The 23,286-nt window shown below is 39.2% G+C and overlaps 1 protein-coding gene and 1 long non-coding RNA gene across 2 annotated transcripts in view; both read right to left on the reverse strand.

Moving 5' to 3' along the window:
• The window catches only part of LOC114648027 (adhesion G protein-coupled receptor F5-like), a 395,766-nt gene extending 392,244 nt beyond the window's left edge, over positions 1-3,522 (reverse strand). The window contains exons 1-2 of the mRNA XM_028796807.2: positions 3,364-3,522; positions 1,768-1,929 (exon numbers count right to left, since the gene is read on the reverse strand). Coding sequence (XP_028652640.2) covers positions 1,768-1,929; positions 3,364-3,475 — 274 coding nt within the window. The 5' untranslated portion in view covers positions 3,476-3,522. The remainder of the gene's footprint in view (positions 1-1,767; positions 1,930-3,363) is intronic.
• A 5,069-nt stretch (positions 3,523-8,591) lies between these two features.
• Positions 8,592-22,539, reverse strand: LOC127527307 (uncharacterized). Its single transcript, XR_007934608.1, has 3 exons — positions 22,387-22,539; positions 16,619-16,741; positions 8,592-8,640 (listed from the first exon to the last, which is right to left on the reverse strand). It is a non-coding gene; the product is annotated as an uncharacterized LOC127527307 (long non-coding RNA).
• Positions 22,540-23,286: the final 747 nt, after the last annotated feature.

Here is a 23,286-nt window from a genome sequence, read left to right on the forward strand (position 1 = left end):
TGTTTTGTGTCTTTTCTCACAGTAAACATTTATGGGGAACACTTGAAAGACGACCAGTCAATGAGGAATTGTATTGGTGATGCCATTATTAAGGCCAATGCACAGGCATATTCTGTGACCCCGCTAATAACATGGACTATCAATAATACTTGGACTTCACAGATATGAAGCTATGATCACCTATTACTTTTTATGCTTTACACACTCAATCAATAAAATGATCTAATTTTAAATGTTACTCCTGCATAGAAATGTAACCAATTTTTGGGACAGCTTAGCACATAGCTAAACTAAACTAAGCTTGATGGACAGAATGTTCTTCTCTCGTTTGTCAAAATTCTTATGTTCTTTGTAAGCTTTCATGTGCTTTAGGTGACCTGAGACTGCATTTTATATCACAAACATTTTGTAATAAGAACCACACAGAAAATATACAAACTGCACAAAACAGGAAACAAGTCTTGGATTTGAACCCTGGTCCTTAGAGCTGTGAGGCAGCATTTGGTGCTGTATCAATATGCCACTCTTACACCTTTTGGAAGAAGACAAATACATATTTTTAGATATTAGAGTGTTTAATAGCAGCATGTAAACCTTGCAGAGGTCTTAGTTTAATAGGAATACTATGGCATTCATGTTTCCAAGGGTGGGGCTCAGTTTTTATCACATTCAAGTCAATTTTCCTGTTGTTTCCAAGTTGTCTTTTTTGGCTCAGTTTATACTTTCATTTATGATGTTGTTATCTCTAATTACTTTTAATATATGACTATTTGTCCCATCTGTTTTTGGTTCCATGAAATATCTTAGCATCTTTGTATTACTCAATCTGTTTTACCGGTAGAACATACAGGCATGGCCAAAAGTTTTGTCAGTGACGCAGATGTTGTGTTTTGCAAAATTTGCGGCTTCACTTTCCGTGGTGGCAATTCACATTGTTTTTATATGATTGTGCGGAGTGATCAGATGCATATTAGTTCATTGCAAAGAGTTTTATTAGCATATAAAAAACCCTTTTTCACTCAGTTTGGCCCTGGCACAAAATGATCAGCTAAAAGTGTCCAGCAAATGCCAGGACCGTCTCTTCTTGAGGAGTCAGCTACAGAATCGGGTTGCCACCAGTGCAGCGCTTGCTCAGAATTGGCAGCAGCTGGGTGTGAGTGCATCTGCACACAGAGTGAGGTGAAAACATCTGGACAATGGCCTTGTGTCAAGAAGGGCAGCATTTCTCATTTTCTCGGAAATATTGTAGACCCATGGGTCAGAGCGGCCATAATCAGATGCAAGTTCTCCCGTCAAAAATTTTCTTTAATAAAACCCACGTTTTCTGAGGAAAGTTGGGTATGCACATTTCGGGCCTAGTTTTGTGACACTTCCTCCTCCAGTACATCGTGATTGGAAGTATCAACGCAACTGTATCTGTGAAGTGCTTTGGGTTTCATGCTCCAAAGTTAAGTTTTTGTGATTATATTTGCAATATTAATCGTAATAAACATACAGCACAAGGGATCTTTTAAATCACTTCTCATTGGAGGTCATGTAATTTTACAAACACAAAACATACATAGCCATGCAACATTCACAAGTCTATTAGAAATACAGAAACAGAGAGGTTCCAAAGTTAGGCTGAAACTGGATAACAGTAAACAGAACAATGACAGCATTCATCTTCCTCAAAGTGCTGAACTTCTCATCCAACTAGGTCATTCTTTTCTTTTAATCTGTTATATGGGAGCTTTAAAGCAAACTCGTCTAACAAACATTCCTTACTTGGAAGCAGTTTCTGGCAATATGGCACACTGGAGTGCTGAAGTCTGATGCAGCTGCAGACATTGCTGCCTGGACATGATTCATATGAGTGGCACTGGTCAGCAGTCCAACTGTAGCCATCTTCACAACTGCACTGCATGCTGCTGCCTTCAGAGGTACACACTGGCAGAGAGGAAACACAAAATGTACATTTTTTAAAATGAAGTCAAACTAAATTTTCTGATACTTGCCAGTAACTGTTACAGTAAAATAAATACAGTTTTGAGCCTGAACCTAAAAGGGGCATCATATGGTGCTGATTTACTGTAGTTAGTGGTCAAAGATTAGCTCATGTCTATAAAATTGTGTAAATTACTAGTTTTGCACACTTGCGGCTTATAGTGAATGTTTCCTGATTCACAACCAATCAGCGCTGAATGTTGAAAACTGCAAAATCTAGTTTTGTGCTCTCAATGAATTTCTAGAAGACAGTACGGCTTCTCAGAATAATTCACGCCTAGTCAACATGTACCAAGGCTAGTAGCAGGATTTATCTCTTAAAGATGATCTGAGGTCTTGCTGGCCTTCAACATTGATGACATCTACTGAGGTAAGCCCCAGTCCCTCAGGACAATTTTGAAGGAATGAATGAAAATGTTGATGAAAAACTAAATGAATGTAACACCTGTATAGGAGGACATGGATTGGTTGGCATCATGGGTTGGGATCAATAATGTTCCCTTACCTAGCCAGGAGGCCCCAATAATGCATGGATAATATGGATGGATTGGTGCCCTGACTGGGTTAGTTATACTTCCCTTTAACCATAGGGGTTCCAGCATGATGGAAGGATGGAGGGAGATGGGCTCTAGGTTCCACAGGTTCCCTCAGTACATGGGGTGGCAGCATCCCTCTCGCAGAGCTCCCATTTGGAGATCTGCAGGACTGCATGGGAGTTATATTTCTGGAGGTTAGCTCTGTTATGGTGCATATGTGCTGCTGATGGGGTGCTGCTGGGAGGAGGCTCTCCTGTCAGCAGGAGGTTCCACTTGACCCAGGGGAGTCAAAGTCAGGAGCAGAGAATGACAATGCTCACCAGGTGTGGAGGTGGAGGGGAAAAGAAAAGAAAAAATGAAGGAAGGAAGGAAGGAAGGAAGGAAGGAAGGAAGGAAGGAAGGGTGGGAAAATAAGGTATTTTCTACTTCATTAAAGAGGTATTGAATCTAATAAAAGACCTGGGACTTGTGTCTGGTGCAGTTGTGTCTGAGATGCCCTCTACACACACTATAAGCAGAAGTAAAGTAAGATGGGCAATGACCTACAAACCAACTAATAAGCAGAATCTTTCTTTCATTACCTGTCATAGTCATTTAAATAGAATCAAGGTCTAGTATTCATAATTTTGCTTTCAGAGAAATTTGAGACAGAGGGGACATGGCAACTGCCCATACCTCTGAGCCACTTGTGCACAGTGTCTGGTCATTCTAATAGCCTTGCATTTGGATTCATAGTTAAGATGATTGTTTATCCAGTTATCACTTTGGCAAAGGTGCCATTTCTGACAATAAGCATGCAGCATCCAAAAGGTGGGCTTACTAATTGAGTTGACTGGCTAACCTGTTGTAACTGCAGTGTCTTCAATTTCCACACGGCCTGCACTGGTGTTGAGCACAAGCGGATTATTTGTAAGATTATCCAAAAATGCTTTGATCTGGGTTAACATATCCATGTCAGAAACTGTGATTTCGAAGTCGATAAGATACGATATATTTCCTGGTGCTGAAAAGGAGAAAAATATTATGTTACATTTTTTATTAGTACTTTTGGTTAGTTTATTGCCCTAGCTATGTTAGCAGAATGGACTATAATTTGTTAAAGCTTATAAAACATAGGGACAATGGCTATCTTTAAACAACAACAGCCACCAGATTTAACAAAAACCTTTAGAAGACCATTAAGTTCAATGTTGCATTGTTATTTAATTACAGTTATAAATTCTCTTGTCAAACAATGATGTATTTGAAAACGTACTGATGAGTCTTGACTTTCAGGTTTCTTGTTAAAAACATTTAAACTTGTTTGATTGAACTTTATTTCTAAAACCTATTTACCTTCCAGAGGCTGTAATGTTAGTACTGGCTCAGTATTTCTGAAGAATTTAAAGTAAGCTGTCCATATATTTAGTCTTTGGGCATACTGAGCATACTAATTTCATGAAATATTCATTTTGTGTTAGGGCATTTTATATGTATAATTTTGTCCAGTTCGTGTTTTTTTATGTGAAGGATTTCATTTTTATATTTTAAATATTATTTTAACTTGAATTAGCAAAGGTTATTTTTATTAATATCTGGTTTGTGTTGTTGTCTAGCGGCACGTTTTAACGATTGGCCTTTAAAAGAAGCGACAGCTATACTTCATAGCCATTGGGGAGATGGATGACGTTCAGGAGGTTTGCCAGCATCAAACTCTATAAGTCGCTGATTGCATTCCTCCACTGCAACTAATCTGAACACAATGACACTAAGAGCAGTCTATTAGAAAGAAACACATTTTTACTATCCAAGATATTGACACGAACAGCAACACTTAAAATGTGATAGTGTGCACTGTTAATGGCCCCTTTTTCCAACAGACGCTCAACCTCTCGAAACAAGCTACTACTTTTTCCCCCCTGTATTGAACATTCACAAAGAGAGACATTGATACAAATATTAAAAAGAATAATTAAATGCAGTGATGATACAAGGAACAATGTCCAGTTCTATTATTTTAGGTGAGGTTAACCTGAATCCAGGGAATAATCAGCTCAGCGCTATCCCAAAAAAAAAAAGAAAAGCAGGGTCGACCCGAGAACAACTGAGCCTTATGTAGAAGCCTCAAATACTTTCCTCCATAGATGTTTATCTGTTCATTCAAATTCTGGATGGCCATCTCAGAACAACGGATGACCGCGGTGCAATTCTCCAATAGCTCCGTCCTTGTTTCTGTCTTTCCTGCCTGAGAGTCTTACCAAGCAAGAACCTCCAAGCTTAGCCGTCACCTCAAGTGCCTGTAAAAATTCAACAAGTTTTCTAAATTCCCATGCAGTGTTCAGTCAATAACCTGAACTCCTGTATCCTTGCTACAAAGTAAATGATTCAATCATACTCGACATCGCAGGCTATGATATTATACCTATGGTGGATTTCACATCACTGGCAATCCCTCAGTGGATACATTTGATGAATCTTGCAAAGAACTTAGCGATAATTAATATCATTTCAAGTTCTCAAATTCTTTTTATTCCTCAAATTTAATTTTCGCTTTGTCCTTTGAATTTAGTGTCTTGATCTTGTTGTCCACCTGGTTCTGAACCCTTCATATTTTTGTGACCATGTCTCTGGTGAGTGCTTTGTAACTCTTGGTCCAAATTTCTCCTCACAGTAATTCCAATATGGTTGTCTCATACCACATGGAGGAGTCAATGCTGTTTTAACCATAACACTGTTTACTAATCACGTGTTCACGGGTGTTGTGATGTTTGACATCATCATACAATCTCCATATATAAGATGGCTATGCACTAGGAATGGCACTCTAGCTTTGAGATATTTTTCGATATATTCAGAAAGAGTTTCTTTCACAAAAGACATAGCAACTAAACAGAGGATCTTATTTTTTGCTTGGCTTTTGACATTTGGTATCATTCTTTTTGACTACTGACTTTTGAATTTTGTGTTGGCATTTTTGACTTCCTCTTTTCTGACCATGTCCTGTTTTCTGTCTAAGATTTTTGCCCATCTCCCAATTCATCTCCCAATTTTTATCACTCATTTTAAAGTGAACCGCCATCTTCTCCAAAAGGTGTATCACATTTAGATGTACCGATCAATGTAACAAGCACATCTGGATGGAAACTCCTAAAGACAACAGAAGAATGTGCAGACCACCCAGCCAGCTGTGAACTGAACCAGACGGTCCTTAGAATTGAACTCTAGAAGTGCCGACCAAACCACACCAAATAGACGATTTATCTTATATATAAATGTCTACACGTGGAAGTATGTGGGTCTGTCCGTCCCGGAAGTGAGAGGTGAAGTCAGGGTAAGGGCTCCGCCACCGAGGAAACAGAAAACTCGTTTAGCCGCTAATAACACAAGCGGGGTCAGCACATCAGCAAAACTAAACCTCAGAAGAAAGACAAAGTCGCTTAGGCGCTAAAATCGGCAAAACGGTATCCCTTTTACTTTTCCTCCCACCGCTAATACACAAGCGATGCGAACATGCCGGCAAAACAAATCCTCTTACAGAAATTAATATTTAACAACATATGATGACAAAATAATAAACTTTGAAATGTAAAGGCTATGATCTTTTAATGTGATCTTCTTTAATTCATTGCTATTTATGTGGAACTTCCTGCCCTTATTGTTTCAACAACAACAAAAAACTTAGTTTTTGTATAGCCCTAAATCACACAAGGAATGTCTCATGGGCTTTAATGAGCCTCGTTTTTTGAGAGCCTCCTACGCTTTACCCTGTAAGAAGACGAGAAAAAAACTACAAAAAAAACTTTGTAGGAAATAAATGGAAGAAATCTTGGGAAGGATAATTCAGAGAGAAGACCCCCTTCACAGGTAGGTTGGGAGTGTAATGGGTGTCAAAAAATGGAGTAAATACAATGCGCAAAACAGAATACAAGTAGTTCTCTTCACAGAGCTAGATGGGCAGACTATCATGGTTATAGGATTGGAATCCTCAGCCACCTAAGGTTGCACAAATAACCGTGACAGGTTTCATTCTTCTTTCACGTGACCACCAATAATATCGTCAGCACTGAGGTGGTCTAAAACTACTGCTACTTCTGCTACTGTTTCTATTGATTGGTGTTTTATTTTTGTGCCAAGCCAGTAACTCACTGAATTTATGAGCTACCACAGGCAGCTAACTCATAAATAATGTTAACAGATGCCTTCCACCTCCATCCAGAGGTGGGTAGAGTAGCCAAAAATTGTATTCAAGTAAGAGTAGCATTACTTCAAAATAATATTACTCAAGTAGAAATAAAAAGTAGTCATCCAAAAAATTACTCAAGTAAGAGTAAAAAAGTATTTGGTGAAAAGACTGCTCAAGTACTGAGTAACTGTTTGATCATAATAAATTATTTATTTTTTAGAAATGTTGTAATAAGACAGACAAAAATATAATGTGCAAATTGTGCTATTTCCAAATAATAAAATAAAAAATGAGCAAAAATAAATAACATCTTTACAAAATAAAGATGCACAAATAACACAAAGTTCCAAATCTCAGTTTTTCACAACAAAGCTTTTGAAGCCAATACCTACAGTAGGTAACATGTATGTTTGAACAGTGCAAACTACTTACAGTGACAAGATATACTGTACACTAACAGTATAATACTACAGATTCACTTGCCCTCCAAATAGCACAGCTGATTGAAAATAACATTAGAACAAGGCAGCTTGTGCACGCCCGAGAAGTCTCACTTTACCATGACTGTCTGTGTCTGTGCATGTTTGGTTAAAACGTGCTTGTTGTTCACTCAGTGAAGTGATGGTTAAGCTTCAGCAGGAGTTGGCTCTCAAGGTTCTTGCAGTGAAGCTGTGACCATTTAGCAGTAAACAGGAGCCCCGCATGACTAAAAAGTCTCTCACAGGCTGCACACGCAGGAAGTTTGTGTGTGGTCATGTGATTGCATGGCTACGTCTGATTGGTGAAACGGAGTCGTGATTATTGTTGCTACATCTGATTGATGAAACAGAGTCATGTGATTATTGTTGCTATGTCTGATTGGTGAAACAGTCATGCAGTAGATCCACTGGCAGCTTCTCTCTGGCAAAAAAATAGTGTATCTAATGTGTAAATGGAAAAAAAGTAACGAGTCGAATGTTCCCCAATGTAGCGGAGTAAGAGTAGAGTTTTTTCTTCACAAATGTACTCAAGTAAAAGTAAAAAGTGTGGTGCAGTAAAACTACTCTTAGAAGTACAATTTTTTAAAAAATTTACTCAAGTAAATGTAACGGAGTAAATGTAACTCGTTACTACCCACCTCTGCCTCCATCACACATCAAAAGCTTTTCATCAGCAGATGCTTCAGAATAGCAAACTCAAAATGTTTGTGGCTTTCTTTATAGGTGAAAGTATCTCTAAGCCCCACCCCCAATCTCTTGTCATTGATTGGACTGCAGGCTTGGTAACACCTGACTCCAGGTAGCTTTTGTTCAAGTCATCAGCCTAGGGCTTCACAGACTTTCTTCAACCTCGACCTGCAAACATCTAAACGATTAATTTAATGTTTATAGGAACAATACAACAATTTGTGCATTATTAGTTAAAACAGATTGTGCTTGTTCATTGTTGTAACTTAGATGAAGAGCAACACATATTTTAAGACACATTTACAGAATATTTTCAAAGGGTTCACAGACTTTTTTTGTCATCACATGCTAGTAACACTACCGTAGGTACAAGTGCTAACCCAGAATGAGATGCCATAATGGGCCAAGTAAGACTTGTGAACATCAGGGCAAACCTGAATTCACAGATAAAACAGCCCTGGATATAACATACAGGCTGTAGCAGGCCAGGAGCTGTGCCCTCATTCCTAAAGCTGTGAGACAGCAGCACTAACCACTGCACAGGACCACACCCCTAAATGAACAGATAAAGATGAACAGCCCCTTCAGGATTTCTTGACTGTTGCTTTCAACAGAGGCAAAAGAAGTTGGAATCATTTTATACACACGCGCCATAAGGCTGATACAATTTTCTATAAAAGACTGATTGTTTTATAAAATATTTATCTGAATAAATGACATTATAGTAATGTCGCAACTTACCTGCACGTTTTTGTCTGATACCAAACACACCTTCTTCTGCCTGCTCCTGCTGCAAGAAAGTAGTAACAATGTAATTTAATGTATAAACTTATAAAATATCACAACAGGTTATATAATTCAGAACATCTTGCACAAATTATTTGATGCCTCATTACGATAATAAAGTCATTATTATCTCCTACCACAATAGGGTGTATTAATTCAAAATGGGGTGCTTGGAACTTCAAGGTTATTCCAGCATCGTTGACTGTCCTAATAAATCACAGTGCCAGTTGGCCTAGTGAACTGATGTGTGTTTGACTTTTTATTCCAACCAGTTTAAACCAAGTTGGATACAAGAATTGATCTAAACCCAAAAGGGGTGCCAGTTTACCACAGGATTCTGTTACACACAAACACATATTGACACAAAGACAATTTCAGTCTAACACATTCAGCTTTGAAATATGGGATTAAAATCCAGAGAATCCAAAAAAAACCTTACATACACCCAAGGAAGAATGTAAAACAAAGGTGCTGGACATGTGAAGCAGAAGCACTAACTACTGTGCCACCATTGGACTATCCTAGATAGCTTTAAAGCACACAGAAAGAGGTGATGGAATTGTCCATCATCATCAAGTTGAGACACTAAGGAAGACATTTTGTAACATTTTGAAATTACAATACCGTGTATAGTATATTACTTATTTACTGTTATGTAACAAGGCCTTAATAAAGCCTTCTTTGGGTGTTCATAACACTTACAAAGCATCAGTAAAGTGTTTATTCAGCTCTGTAATGTGACCTGCTGACAAAACGTCACTTTGGAGTGGTCTGAGGTGGCATAACTGAGACACAGTTCTCTTGATATTACAAACCTGTAAATCCTTCATAGTAACAAGTAGTTTTACCATAAAGTTAAAATACGTAATAACGCACAGAGAAGAAAAGCCTAATCTACTAATGGTTTATTAGTGTTACGAAGATCCAAAGTTATTAAGATCTACTTACATAAGTGTGAATAGATGCATTTTTGCCGTACCTAAACTATAGGATTTTCAAGACATTTTAAGTTGTTTTATATTTGCGTATTCCTACACTTTTCAGATGACATTTTGGGACCACTTAGCTCACTTGTCAAATTCTGCACATCTGAGCTGCCAAATATTCATTCAACAAAAGCAACAATGTATTTCTTGTACAACCCAAAATCACACAAGGAGTGCCGCAATGGCCTTTAACAAGCCCTGTTATCCTGACAGCTCCCCAGCCTTGACTACCTAAGAAGACAAGAAAAACTCTCCAAAAAATCATTGCAAGAAAAAAAATGGAAGAAATCTTAGGAAAGGCAGATCAGAGAGAGACCCCCAGGTAGGAAGACATGCAATGGGTGTCATAAAATGGGGTAAATACAACACATCACACAAAACAGAACATAAGTAATCCACTTCACAGAGCTAGATGGCCACCTCATCATTGCCACCTCAGAAATACAATACAAAGGTATAAAATGCTTTGTTTTTAGTTTGTGGTTTCCAGATTGGATTCCTCAGTCATCTTAGATCATACAAATAACTTTGACAGCTTTCCTTCTTCTTTCAAGTGACCACCGATGATGTTATCACCACTGAGGTGGTCTGAAACTGCTGCTACTACTGTTTCTATTGATTGGTGTTTTATTTTTGGGCCAAAGACATGGTGCAGCTGTCATTGGCTGGTATCTAATCCTCATTGTTCCATGTGGCCAATCTATCATGGCCACCTCAGAAATACAACACAATAGTACAAACTACTTTGCTCTTGCACAGCGCTCCCCACTAAGTGCAGATTCAGTGTGCTGTGACAACTCTCAATACAAAATCCAAGAAGAGATTATACCACTCAGTAAACATAGAAGCCTCATATATGAGGATATAGATTTGTTAAAATACATCAAAAAACAAAGTAGGAACTAATACATAACAATTGCCAAACCAAGGCCAGACTGTAAAGAAGGAGTCAAACAAGTCAGACAGAGTTACCTTGGAGTGTTCGTATGTTATTGTTATCCAACTTTGAATTGTAATGGATTTAATTTGGTTTTTTTTGTCAGTGATGAGCAAAAAAAAAACTCTTTAATGTCAAAGTGAAAACAGATCTCAGCAAACCGATCTAAATTATATGTAATTAGAAAGAAGTTAAGCAAAATGACACCTTTTATTGGCTAACTAAAAAGATTACAACATGCAAGCTTTCAGCCTTTCTAAATTACGTCTTGCTTGAAGATGGGGCCTGAGTTGTCTCACATATTGTAATCTAGTTAACCAATAAAAGGTGTCATTTTGCTTAACTTCTCGCTACATCCATAATGGCTAACACGGTAAAACACCCTACTACAACATCCATCCATCCAGTTTCCAACCCGCTGACTCCAAACACAGGGTCACGGGGGTCTGCTGGAGCCAATCCCAGCCAACACAGGGCACAAGGCAGGAACCAATTACAGGCAGGGTGCCAACCCACCGCAGGACACACACAAACACACCCACACACCAAGGCCAATTTAGAATCGCCAATCCACCTAACCTGCATGTCTTTGGACTGTGGGAGGAAACCGGAGTGCCCGGAGGAAACCCACGCAGACACCGGGAGAACATGCAAACTCCATGCAGGGAGGACCTGGGAAGCGAAATTAATTCTTTAATTTTTAATATTTCCCCAGGTCTCAACGACCAGCCTTTTAATCTCACCCTTCATCTCTTTGTCTCACCTGCTCTCACCTTTCACTCCTTTCATCTTCCCTGACTTTGTTCCCTCCTATTTAGGTTACCTGCTTGCTGCTTGTCAGTTGTACGACTGATGGAGGCTACACGGCTGAAATGCTGTGCCTTTTATCTTCTATCCTTTTCAGCATGGAAATAACTTTTTTTTTTCCTTTGCAGATACCGATTGATGCAGCCGTACACTGCACTAACTTGGTAATGTAAAGTGGGTTACCAGTTTGTAAAGAAGTTTTTAAAAAATGCTTTGTGCAGAGCTGCTGCACAGTGCGCACCAGATGTATAGTCAGATCACACAGGTTCAGTGATAAACTGCTGCAGTTCTTAAATGAAAAGTCTGAATTTTTGATTCTTATGTCCTTTTTTGGTGGACAAAAACAAAATCAAGGAACAAATATTTACATTCCCATCAGAATCAGAATATCAAAATACTTTATTAATCCCAAAGGAAATGACTTATGTTACATCTGTACGGATAGACAAAGGCACAAGTAACATGAAGAGCAAATATAAAAAATAAGCTTATTAAGTAATATAGAATATAAAATATTAGACTAACCTGCAAAAGATTCTCATTTACTATGCTCTACAGGTACGCAGTGAATTGAATATGACAGATGTTATACATCTGAGTCTCTTATCAAATCCATATCTTACTAAACAGAGTAGCACACTGAGCAGGAAGTGTTTCACATAATAATATTAAGCATATAGGAGAAATACTGCACATTTTAAGAGGAAAAGAAAAAGTTAAAACAAGTTATTCACATGAGAAGCCACAGACGAGGTATTGCACATCTTAGCAGTTGAAAAAAAAATCCATCCATTCAGCCATCTATCCATCAATCAGTTCAGGGTTGCAGGCTATCTTTGTTCCAGTAAGTCGTTAAAAATAATACAAATCCACGTAACAGGGCTTGCATGCGTAATAGGACGTAAGTGACCAGCCAAACCTGCTATAGCACCAGACTGAGGCCTCACCCAGCCCCAAGGGTTACAAGTCTTTCATGTGGGCGGACAGGTCTTGTGGCACTGCACACTCAGCAACCAGTGAAGGAAGGGTGAGAGTGCAGAGGAACTGAGTCCAAGGCTTCTACATAAGAGACGGTTTTAAAAGCTGACCTTGGGACTTTCTGTGTTTTGTTCGTCAATTTCCATCATTTCATGTTTTTCCTTTGTTTGTTTTATTTTGATTTAGAAAATAATGGTGGTGTCGCTGCACTATAGAATTTCTAGGAACGTTTTTAGAAAAGAGGATGACACTGAAATTGCAGGCCATTGTGACTTATTCTCCCCATTCTCACCATGATGTGTTGTTTTGATCTATCTATCTATCTATCTATCTAACATATAGCGCCTGGTTGATGTTTTCATAGCTGTTGTCTGGTCCGCACAGCTGTCCAACTCGTGTTCAATCACCAGAAGGAACAGCCGCCTGCCTGTCTCAATATTCTGAGAATGACAGCTATTTAAGTTATGCAAGTTGTTAATTTGGCCTTTTAGTTGAAATCTTCCTTGCCTGACTGGATTGTGACACTTGAATATTTAAGGCATGTAAATGCATCCATTATTGTCTTTCTGTATCATCACTATATGAAGATTTAGTCTTTAACCCCTGACTTAAACCTCACACAGAATAATATTAAAAGGAAAAAAGGTAAATTTGCAGAATCATCAAAAAATGGAGCTGATGAGGGAACTGAAAGCAAATTGGGGGAAAAAAAGTGTAGAAAAGTAGCAAGAAAACAATTTCATGGAAAAACGTACCTTTCAAAGTAATCAATTATGGAGAAAACACAAAAAACAGCTGGTTTGGTTATTTTTGTTCCCAATGCATGCTGGTATACTGTAGGTCTTCCAGCTACTAATGAGATGTGGGTGCAATAAGAGAAAACATAAAATACGAGACCGAGAATGGCATTGCCTCTGATTACTAGGAGTTTGGATTAAGCCAGTTAGAAAATAGATATTTTCATAATAATATCACATCAGTACACAAAATAATTAGATACGTTGTAAATAAATGAAAGGATACAAATACAAAATAACAAAGCAGTGAATGTACAATATGACCTAATATCTTCCTACTGCATTGGATAATATATCAGGTCAGTCAGGTCATATTGGGGAGAACCACCCACCACATGACAAAACAGCTCAGGATTCTGGTTGGCAACCCCCAAATGTAGACATGTGGTCCAGTTCCACCCTGCAGAAATGACCATCTATCTGCAGCAGCCAGGTGTTACCTGGTCCAGCCACTCAGGTCCTCAACAATGAGGGTCCTGCAAGCTGGATCACCCTCGGGGAATCACGCCACATGGCCATAGTGCCGTAACTGACGCTTCCTCACAATGCAGGTAATGTGCCTCATTTGGGACTCCATGAGCAACACAAAGTCAAACCAATGGTACCCAAGAATTCTCTGAAGCACAGGACAGCGTCCATGTCTTGCAACCATATAGCAAGACAGGAAGCACCAGGACTCTAAAGACTTGGACCTTCGTCCTTTTTCATAGCTATCAGGAGCGCCACACATCCCTTTCCAGCGACCTCATGACCCACCCATGCTCTCCCCCACCTACTGACTTCATAGGAAGAGTCACCAGAGACATGAATGTCACTGCCAAGGTAAGTAAACCTCTCAACAAGGTCGACACTCCGCTGACAGACACACTGCTGATGGCTGTGCCAAGGAGGTCATTTAAGGCCTGGATCTTGGTTTTTATCCAGGACACTCGCAAGACCAGACACTCAGATGCCTCGCTCAGTCTCTCTAGAGGCACCCAATCAGAGCCTCTTTTGACTCCGCGAAGATCACAGCATCGTTGGCAAAGTCAAGATCAGTGAATCTTTCTTCGCCAAAAGACACCCCACAACTACTGGACCACATGGCCCTGCCCAACACCCAGTCCATACAAGCACTGAGTAGGAGCAAGAACACACCCTAACAAAACCCCGGAATAAACTGGGAAAAACACAGAGGTTCTGCCTCCACTCTGCACAGCACTCACTGTACCAGTGTGCAGGCTGTCCATGATATCCAGCAGCCTTGAGAGGATACCACAAAGCCTCAGGATGTCCCACAGGGAAGTTCAATCAACTGAGTTGAAAATCGACAAACGCTGCAAAGAAAGTTTGCCAATATTCTCACTTTGTGCTCCTTGAGAACCCTCAGTGTCAGGATGCGGTTGATGGTAGACATCTTAGGGGTAAAACCAGACTGCTGTGGTTGCTGGTAGGTGAGCAAGTGATCACGAATCTTATTGAGGACGACCCTAGCAAGGACCTTACACAGCACCAAGAGTAGTGTTATCCCCCTGTAGTTGCCGCAATCCAGGTGATCACCCTTCCCTTTCCAGATAGGGACGACAAGTCCCATTTTCCAGTCAGTTGAGATGATGCCAGTCTCATAAATGGAAGCAAAGATTGCTTGCAATGTCAAGAGGACAGCCTTACCACCAGCCTGGAGAAGTTCACCCTGGATACCACAGATCCCTGCAGCCTTCTCTACATTCACCTGTTCACCACCTGTGGAATCTCAGTGAGATTGGGTGGTTCATAGCTAATTGGAGGATCAGCCTCAAGAACCGTGGACCCAGAGATATCCAACGTTCTAGCCGGAGGATCAGCTTTGAACAACTGCTCAAAGTAGCCAGTCCAGCGGGTCACAACTGCAGTGTCATCCATAAGGACCGTTCCATTAGGCACCCTGACAGCAACTCTCTGAGGAACAGACTTGGATGCGCGTAATGCTTCGACTCCTCTGTAAGCAGGACATGGGTTGCTAGACCACAGATGGTGTGTCACTTGCTCACAGATTCCTCTACCAATGCCTTCTTATCTGCCCGCAGAGCCCTCGCAGCCATGCTTTTCAGTTCCCAGTAGAGACACTAGTTGTCATCAAGCCGTGCACTGTGACTCCTCTTGATTATGTCCAGAGTGACCTGTGAGATGAAACACCTCCTTCTGGGAACACCGGTAACACCAACACAACCCTCAGCAACCTTCAGGGTGTTGTCAGGGAAGGTCTCCCACGTCACATTACCATCGGCAGTCACACCCAAATCCATAAGTTCCTCCCACAGTCTGTGTGCAAACTCGTCAGAAACAGCCTGATCTTGGAGTCTGGCCAGGTCAAGCCTCATTTTCCAAGTAGGTGATGAAACCTCAGAGTAGCAACAAGAAGTCTGCGGTCAGAATTCACAAACTGGGCACTTCTGTAAACCCTGCAGTTTTGTAAAAGCCTCCAACATATAATAATACATGCACAAAATTTACTATAAGAAATGAATCCAACCCTAATATAAAAACTTAATGAAGGTCCAGCATACAGGGTGGCATACAGATCTAATTATGCAATTATTGCATTGCATTGCATTAAAAGTTGCATAGTTAGATCTGGACCACCCTATAGTTTATTTTACTGTATGCTATGGTGTTCTGGCAGGGATGGCCCAAAGAACAATACTCAAGTGGGGGGCCGGTGTGATGTAGGGACAGGGAGAGAAAACCTGTCAGGGCTACATGCTCTCCCAACATGTTAAGTGGCAGCATCCCTGGACAGCGCTAGCAGTATGGACACCCACAAGGCATGCTGGGAACCATAGTCCCAAGGGGCAGCCTTGTTGGGTTGTGTGGGTGCTGCAGGGGTCCATGATCTCTACTTTGTGAGGTGTCCATGTGACCCGGAAGTGCTTTCTACAGGCTATGCCCTGGAACCACAAGTACTCCTGGGACTTCAATAAAAGGAGCTGCTCTGCCTCATCCAGGATGAGTTTGAGTTGGGTGGAATTGGACAAAGCTCGCCTGGAAGGAGTGAAGAAAAGGAAAAGAGGAAAGAAGTAGGTTGTTGTATTGTGCTTGTGCAAAATCGTATTAAGAAGTCATCATAAAGGTAATATTTGCAATAAAACCATTTATTTGAACCCGGGACTTGTGTTTGTGAGGTTGTGTCTGCGACGCCCCCAGGTGATCACAAAACAGAAAATAAGAAAAAGTGTTCAGGAAACAAAAGGAATATGGGAAAAACAGAAGTTTTAAAATTTTAACTCTGAATTCAAAGTATTACAAGTAAATGTCACAGAATGTGCTTCTTTAGCATTCAAACTAATAGCCAAATATTTTAAGACATACAAACCAAGGTTTATGTGTCATGTGCAAATTGTTAGAAAATTACTGAAATATGCACACATTTATTCTGACACATCTGTTAAAATACGGTATAATATTTAAAGATTTATTTTCCCTTATAAATGCATTTGTGAATGCAAAGATTTTACTTACTTTTGAAATGTTTTGGTTCCCATTTTCATCAAGCATTTTCACATGGGAAATAAAAAGAAATGAAATTGCTACAAATACAATCAGGAACATTTTATTGTGCCACATGGACATGTCCAGTTCCACCTAGAATAGAAAAAAATAACATAAATGTGCAAAAAACTGTTCAGTAATAATTACGCTTTCTTCAGCTCCCATTTAATGGACTGCTTTGCTCATCTCTCGTGACAGCTAACTTAAAGGCTGATTTCTCTAAAGGTAAAGTTTAATGGGCTCATCGGTCATTCATCACTGACCATTTTGCACAATCACAGTGTAACACTGAGTCTCGTACACACTCCAAGCTCTCTGTTAGTGTTAAAGTGTGACACTATGAAGTGAGATTTGCTCGTCATAGACAACACAAGTCTCCCTGAAGTCCAGGGCTCCTCCAGAAATCTGTGTCTCCTCACAAACTCCCTCAAGTGATTGATAATCTCCTGGAAATTGGTCCCTGCTACAATATTCTAATTTCTTCTTTCTAACAACCTTGAATTATTTAAATGTAACTCTTTACTTAAGCTTTTAAATTTTACTGTGTTTTATTTATTATTATTATTGTATTACGTTTGTAAATACTGAGGAATTTATTAGGAAAACCTGTAAACCTGCTTATCCATACAATTATCTAATCAGCCAATCATGTGGCAGTTGTGCAATGCAGAAACGAGACACAGGCTTCACATCAGACCCCAGAAATGGAGAAAAATATGTGATGTCAATGACTTCAATCATGGCATGATTGTTGGTGCCAGATGGGCTGGTTTGAGTATTTCTGTACACAGTCTCTGGGGTTTACACAGAATGGTGGATAGAGTAGAACAGAATCACTAACAGTCATCAACAGAAAATTAGGAAATAAGGTGTATGAAATATATAGAGTATCTAATCCAAGGTATGCCACACCCTGCCAAGGTGAGAGGGGGCGCTGGCACTAAAAGTGCCATCTTTTTTCTCTCCTGCAGCAGCGAGAAGACGCCCCTTGACGGCTACTAACCCCGCCCCTTCCTGTCACAGGGCTATAAGAGTCCTCCAGATGTCGGCGTCTCACTTGGAGCCGGACTTTCCAAAAAACGAAGTTCCCACTGGCTGATCTGCTCTTTAGAGAAGCCAGGAAGGCAATATACAGTTACGTTATTTCTGTTTTACACCTACACATGCCTGTTTTGTTTAGATATTTATTTTGCAATTAAAAAGGGTGACCCAGCTGGCACCCCAGCATTTCTTGGGACTCACTCTGCATTCCTTCCACCTGTGCACAAGCTGTACATACATAGTACATGTATACACACCCACACACATGGCATTTTAAATAAAGATATACATTTGTGTTAAAACAAAATGGCATGTGCTTAACCAAGATGAATATAAACACAACTTATATAAACATGTAGACTCAGTTAAAGTGAGTTCATTTATTTCTTATTTATTTACTCACTCACTCAGCAATACCATACAGCTAACTAAACGTCTATGTGTTTAAAAATGAAATATGTATTTATCTATTAAAACCAGTTTTTCTGTTTTTTTAATGTGTCTTATTTCTCAGTGATTGAATTGTATTCTATCTTGGTAGAAATTGCCCAGGATTTTAAAATTCATGTAGTTTGAACTCAGATTTATTCACTTTTTCTCACTGCTTTTCAATAACTAAAGTTATGTGGGTTATAACACCTGTCCAGGAGTGATCCTTTGTAAATTATTTTGTACTTTACAGCTCTCCGTGTTATAATTTTATATATGCTACACTATGTGTGTTTCAGCTGCTCCATTTCTAGCTTCTTCTTGTCAGTCTTATAGAATTGTTTTTATAATTATTCTTTCCACCTATCCATTCATCATTTTTATAACCTACTCAATCCAAGACAGCAGCACAAGGGCCAGGGCTTGTTACTTTTATGTGTAAATGTTCATTTTTAGTTTTTTAGTAGGGCACGTAAGTTTGGTTGTAAAATATCATTTTTAACAGTGTTGTGGTTTCTTTCCACTTATTTCCCTGATGTTGACTCCTAGATCTGCCGTAATGACTAATCTGCAATTTTTGCCCAATGCTAATGTCAACAATTTAATCACATGCAGCATTTTTTTATTTTGTGCCATTAAGATTCGCATCTAACCTTAATTATTTTTTGCATTTCATGCATACTTCATTTACTACAATTTCCCTATTTACTACAATTTCCCAAGATCCCCATTTTAAACAATCCCTTTCACCAACACTTTAGACTATCACACCTGGAAGGATTTTGGAGGCCTGGTTTTCTTTTACTGATCTTCTCTTAAGCCTTCAAGAAAGAGATCCACATGAATCTATCTCCAGATATTATGTCATAAGTATGACATAGGAAGCCCCAATACTTTTTTCCCACATTGCAGTTCATGGATTTAAGACTGTTGAGCCTTGGGAAAATGTTAAAAGGCAACAAATGAAACTCCGCAAACATGGGATGGCTGCTGTAAACAAGTAATTCTACTACTCCTTTTGACAATGTTGTTGACACAAATTGTGCTGTTATTGCCAAGGTGTCCAAACCACCACGTAAAAGTGTAAAAAATGTGACAAAAGATTCAATAGAAAACTTTCGAAAAAGGGCCATTATTGTTTTATTTACTTTAAAACAATGTGACTACTTAAAAAGAATAGCTCTTTTTGTTTCTGCTTACAGCTTTATTCAGTATTGAGATAAAAAGGTCAGCCCATTGTCAATGATATTTGTAGTGCTTGTCTGTATTTACTGTATACTCTGTCCTTTCATTATTGATGAGCGTATCAATGGAGGAGATATTTAACCGTAGAAAGAAATCATCACATCATTTAACAAATTCATCAAATTGAATCTCTCTTGATTTCTTCTTTCTGTTCTTTTATAGATAGATAGATAGATAGATAGATAGATAGATAGATAGATAGATAGATAGATAGATAGATAGATAGATAGATAGATAGATAGATAGATAGGGTCACACATGTGCATTGGAGGGCTTATCAGAGGTAAGTGATACCACCCTGGGACACCAGAGGATGCGATCGCTGACTTACACCCACAGATGCCCTTTGAGGGAAACAGACTCGTCCCCTTCCAGTCCATGAGTTTAAAAAGTGGGGCATTCCCAGAAGAAGACATTTCATTTGGGTGATAAACCACCTGCCCAATGGAGCTCCGACCCTGAAGCTTCACCACTCTCTAGAGCCTTCTAACTGCAGCTAACGGACGAGCATAGTTTTTTTTGTTTTTTATTGCGCCATTGTGCACCCGTTATTTTGGTTCTACTTAATATGTCAAATAAATGGAGTGACCCCGTGAGCACCCCAACCTTTCATTTGAACTCTTGCATTTATCACAGTTGACGACAACAGATAGATAGATAGTACTTTATTTGTCTCAAGGGCATATTAAGCTTTTTACATAAATATATGTTGTCACAATTGGACCGGTATTGCACAGATGAATAGTGGGTCCTGGTTTCCTCCAGAGGTGACACTAATCTTGGTTTCATCAGACCAGAGAATCTTGTTGCTCAGTCTGAGAGTTATTTAGGTGCCTTCTTGTAAACTCCACGCGAGCTTCCATGTATTTTACTGAGGAGAGGATTCCGACTGGTCACACAGTCATAAAGCGCAGATCTATCAAATGTTGCAGTGATTTTTGTCCTTCTGGAAGTTTCTTGTATCTCCACACAAGTTCTCTGCCGTTCCGCCAGAGTGAACATTGGGTTTTTTCATCACCTCCTTACTATAGCCCTTCCCAGGGCCCAGTTTCAAATTATCAAATGCTTTAGAGTCATGGTTGTTCCAAAGCTCTACCATGAAAAAATTATGAAAACAACTGTGCTCTTGGGAACCTTCACGTTTTTTGTAGCCTTCCATATATCTGTGCCTGTCTCTAAGCTCTGTAGGCAATTCCTTCGACCTCTTGGCTTGGGTTTTGCTCTGATACATATGGTCAACTGCGGGACCTTCTATAGATAGGTGTGTGTCTTTCCTAATCAATTGAGTTGACCACAGGTGGACTCCAAACAAGGCGTAAAACATCTCCATGATGTGAAATAGAATGGAATGTACCTTAGATACAATTCAAGTGTCATAGCAAAAAGTCTAAATACTTGTGTCAATGTGATATTTCAGTTTTTTGTTTTTAATAAATTTGCAGATTTCTAAAATCCTGTTTTTGCTTTGTCATTCTGAGTTAGTGAGGAGAAACTGAATTTAAATTATTTTAGCACAAGTCTGCAACATGCAAAATGTTTTGCTATTGTCACGCATGTGAGCCTGGGTATCTCCTTCAGGTCTTAACTCATGTAAGCGACTCCACCCCAAGCCAGGAGGAGACGCTGCCACTAACCATTCTCTCTCTTCCATACGCCGTACTGAGATCCACAGTGCCTGACTGTACCCCAAAGGCCTGGAGAAGGCCCCACCCATTCATAAAAGGGGCACGCTCAAAACACAGCATCTCATTTGGACCTTCATCTTTTATGTGGAAGGACTGTCTGAGCTACCTGAAGCCTACTCATTTACTTGTTTTGTAAAACAGAAGCAATTGTGACCGTCCTTTTATCTACTCTATATGTATAAAATCCTAAGCCTAAAAGTGCAACAATTTTGTGTAACGATTTTATGTGACGTTTTTTGTCACGCTTTAAATCAGGCTTATTTTAAAACCTACATATATATGATTGGTATCATTCTTTTCAGAATTTATCGAACTTTAATGTGATGTTGTTAGATTTTCAGATTCTTATTCCATTTTTAAATTATAAACTAGAAAATATCAAGAACTCACCTCCCAGGAGACAAGAATTTGTGGCAAGAGATTTAACCACACCCGGGGCCGGAAATAAAAGACAAAGAGTAGATGACAAGAACAGCTGCAGTACAGGCTTTTAAATGTCTGAAGAGCCGTACAAATACTTGTATTTTCCTTTCGTTAAACCAGGTTGCCTTTGCTGGCGCCCCAACATTAACTGTGGGCTCCTGGATTTTTCCTGGTCATAGTACTACAAAATGAAACGATCATTCTTCTATGGTATTTAAATACAATGCTTTGTTGGCCATTGGTGCCAGTTTTGTAACATTTATCCTTTCATTCATTGTCTAAACCCATTTAATCCATTTATGGGGTCATGGAAAGGCCTGGTGAGCAAAACCATTTCTTGCTAGATTTTCAAATACAAAAGATCAAAACCACTTCATGAATTATATTGTGGCACGTTGACGTTCCTACTCTTAGCACACTAAACATAGGAATTCAAAACAATTAACACTAGCGCTGTGTGCGATTAGAGAGCATTATGAATGCAGGGTAATTGCAGGAGCTACTAAAGGCGGCTGTGTTATTGGGAATAAACCTGTTCCTTATTTCTCCTTTATTTAATGAGCAAACCATACATATATAAATAAGCTGGACAAATTTGTATGAAGTCAAACTGAGATAATATCATTAGATGTGCCACAGGGCATTCAACATGTATGAAATACTACAGCATTTCATATTAGTGACAAGGTTCACATTTTAGTATCTAATATATAATACTATACATAACAAAACAGTGCTCAAAAGATTCACATTTGTTCTGAATCTTGCTTATTTCTTCCTTTATAAGGAGTGCTTAATACGGTTTCTTTAAGCTCATTTTAGCAGATTTAACAGCTACTTATGTTTTGATTATCACCGCAAAGATTCAACTGAAAATGTGTGAAATGTGTTTAAATTCTTATGCCAGTTTCTTACCTTGCTTGTCACATTTCAGGTTATCTTGAGCTCAGCTCTGCTCTTGCTGTCTCCCAGGGCTTATTTCATTTCTAGTAAGGTACACGCAGGTTTCAAACTCACACCACTGACTGCTCAGTTTTCTTGCTTTTTTCTTTCCTTGGTGTTGCTCAATTGCTCACAAAAAGGTTTGACGTGACTGCCACACAGTACTATCCTCATACCTGATACCCTCCTTTGGGTGTAACCTAGGCTGCAACAAGAAATTAACTCTTTATGACAAATAAAGTGTAACTTACACCATTCCTCAGTTATCCAGGACATTCCCTAGATGAAGCATTATGCTTCTCTTACATAACAAGGCTTTTGTTGTGTGCCAGTCACCAAATAAGAAGCTAGACATCCACAAGAATGAAGTGGTTTAGGACAAACACAACACCTTATTCATAAAATAAATTTATTGAATTCTGCAAGAGCCATTTGCCTTTTTCAATGTATGGGACATGTCCTTATATAAGAGTACTAAATAATATACCTGATATATCTCACTCTTTATTATTAACTGTGGTGTCTTCATTGTGCTATATAAATGTCACTTACCAAGACTGTATGATATCAGGCCATTTCACAAGTCATTATTTCAGATTATTGATTAATAGACAGGGTACATGGCATTGCTCGAGGTAGAATAGGGCAGAGATGGTCAATAAATCAACTCCCCAGGGGAAAACATTTGGCCCCGAACTAAAATATAACTCAACCAACTGTGGGGAGAATCTTTTATGCCTTTATTTATTTAAAGAGCTTCAGTAAAAAGCCAAATTTCCTACTGGGGACAAATAAAGTTCTATTCATCCATCTATCTATCTATGTATTTGTCACACAGTCTAAGGGCAAGATGTGGAGTCAGAGGTTGATGAA

Source organism: Erpetoichthys calabaricus, chromosome 3 (assembly GCF_900747795.2).
Source record: "Erpetoichthys calabaricus chromosome 3, fErpCal1.3, whole genome shotgun sequence".
Lineage (NCBI taxonomy): Eukaryota > Metazoa > Chordata > Cladistia > Polypteriformes > Polypteridae > Erpetoichthys > Erpetoichthys calabaricus.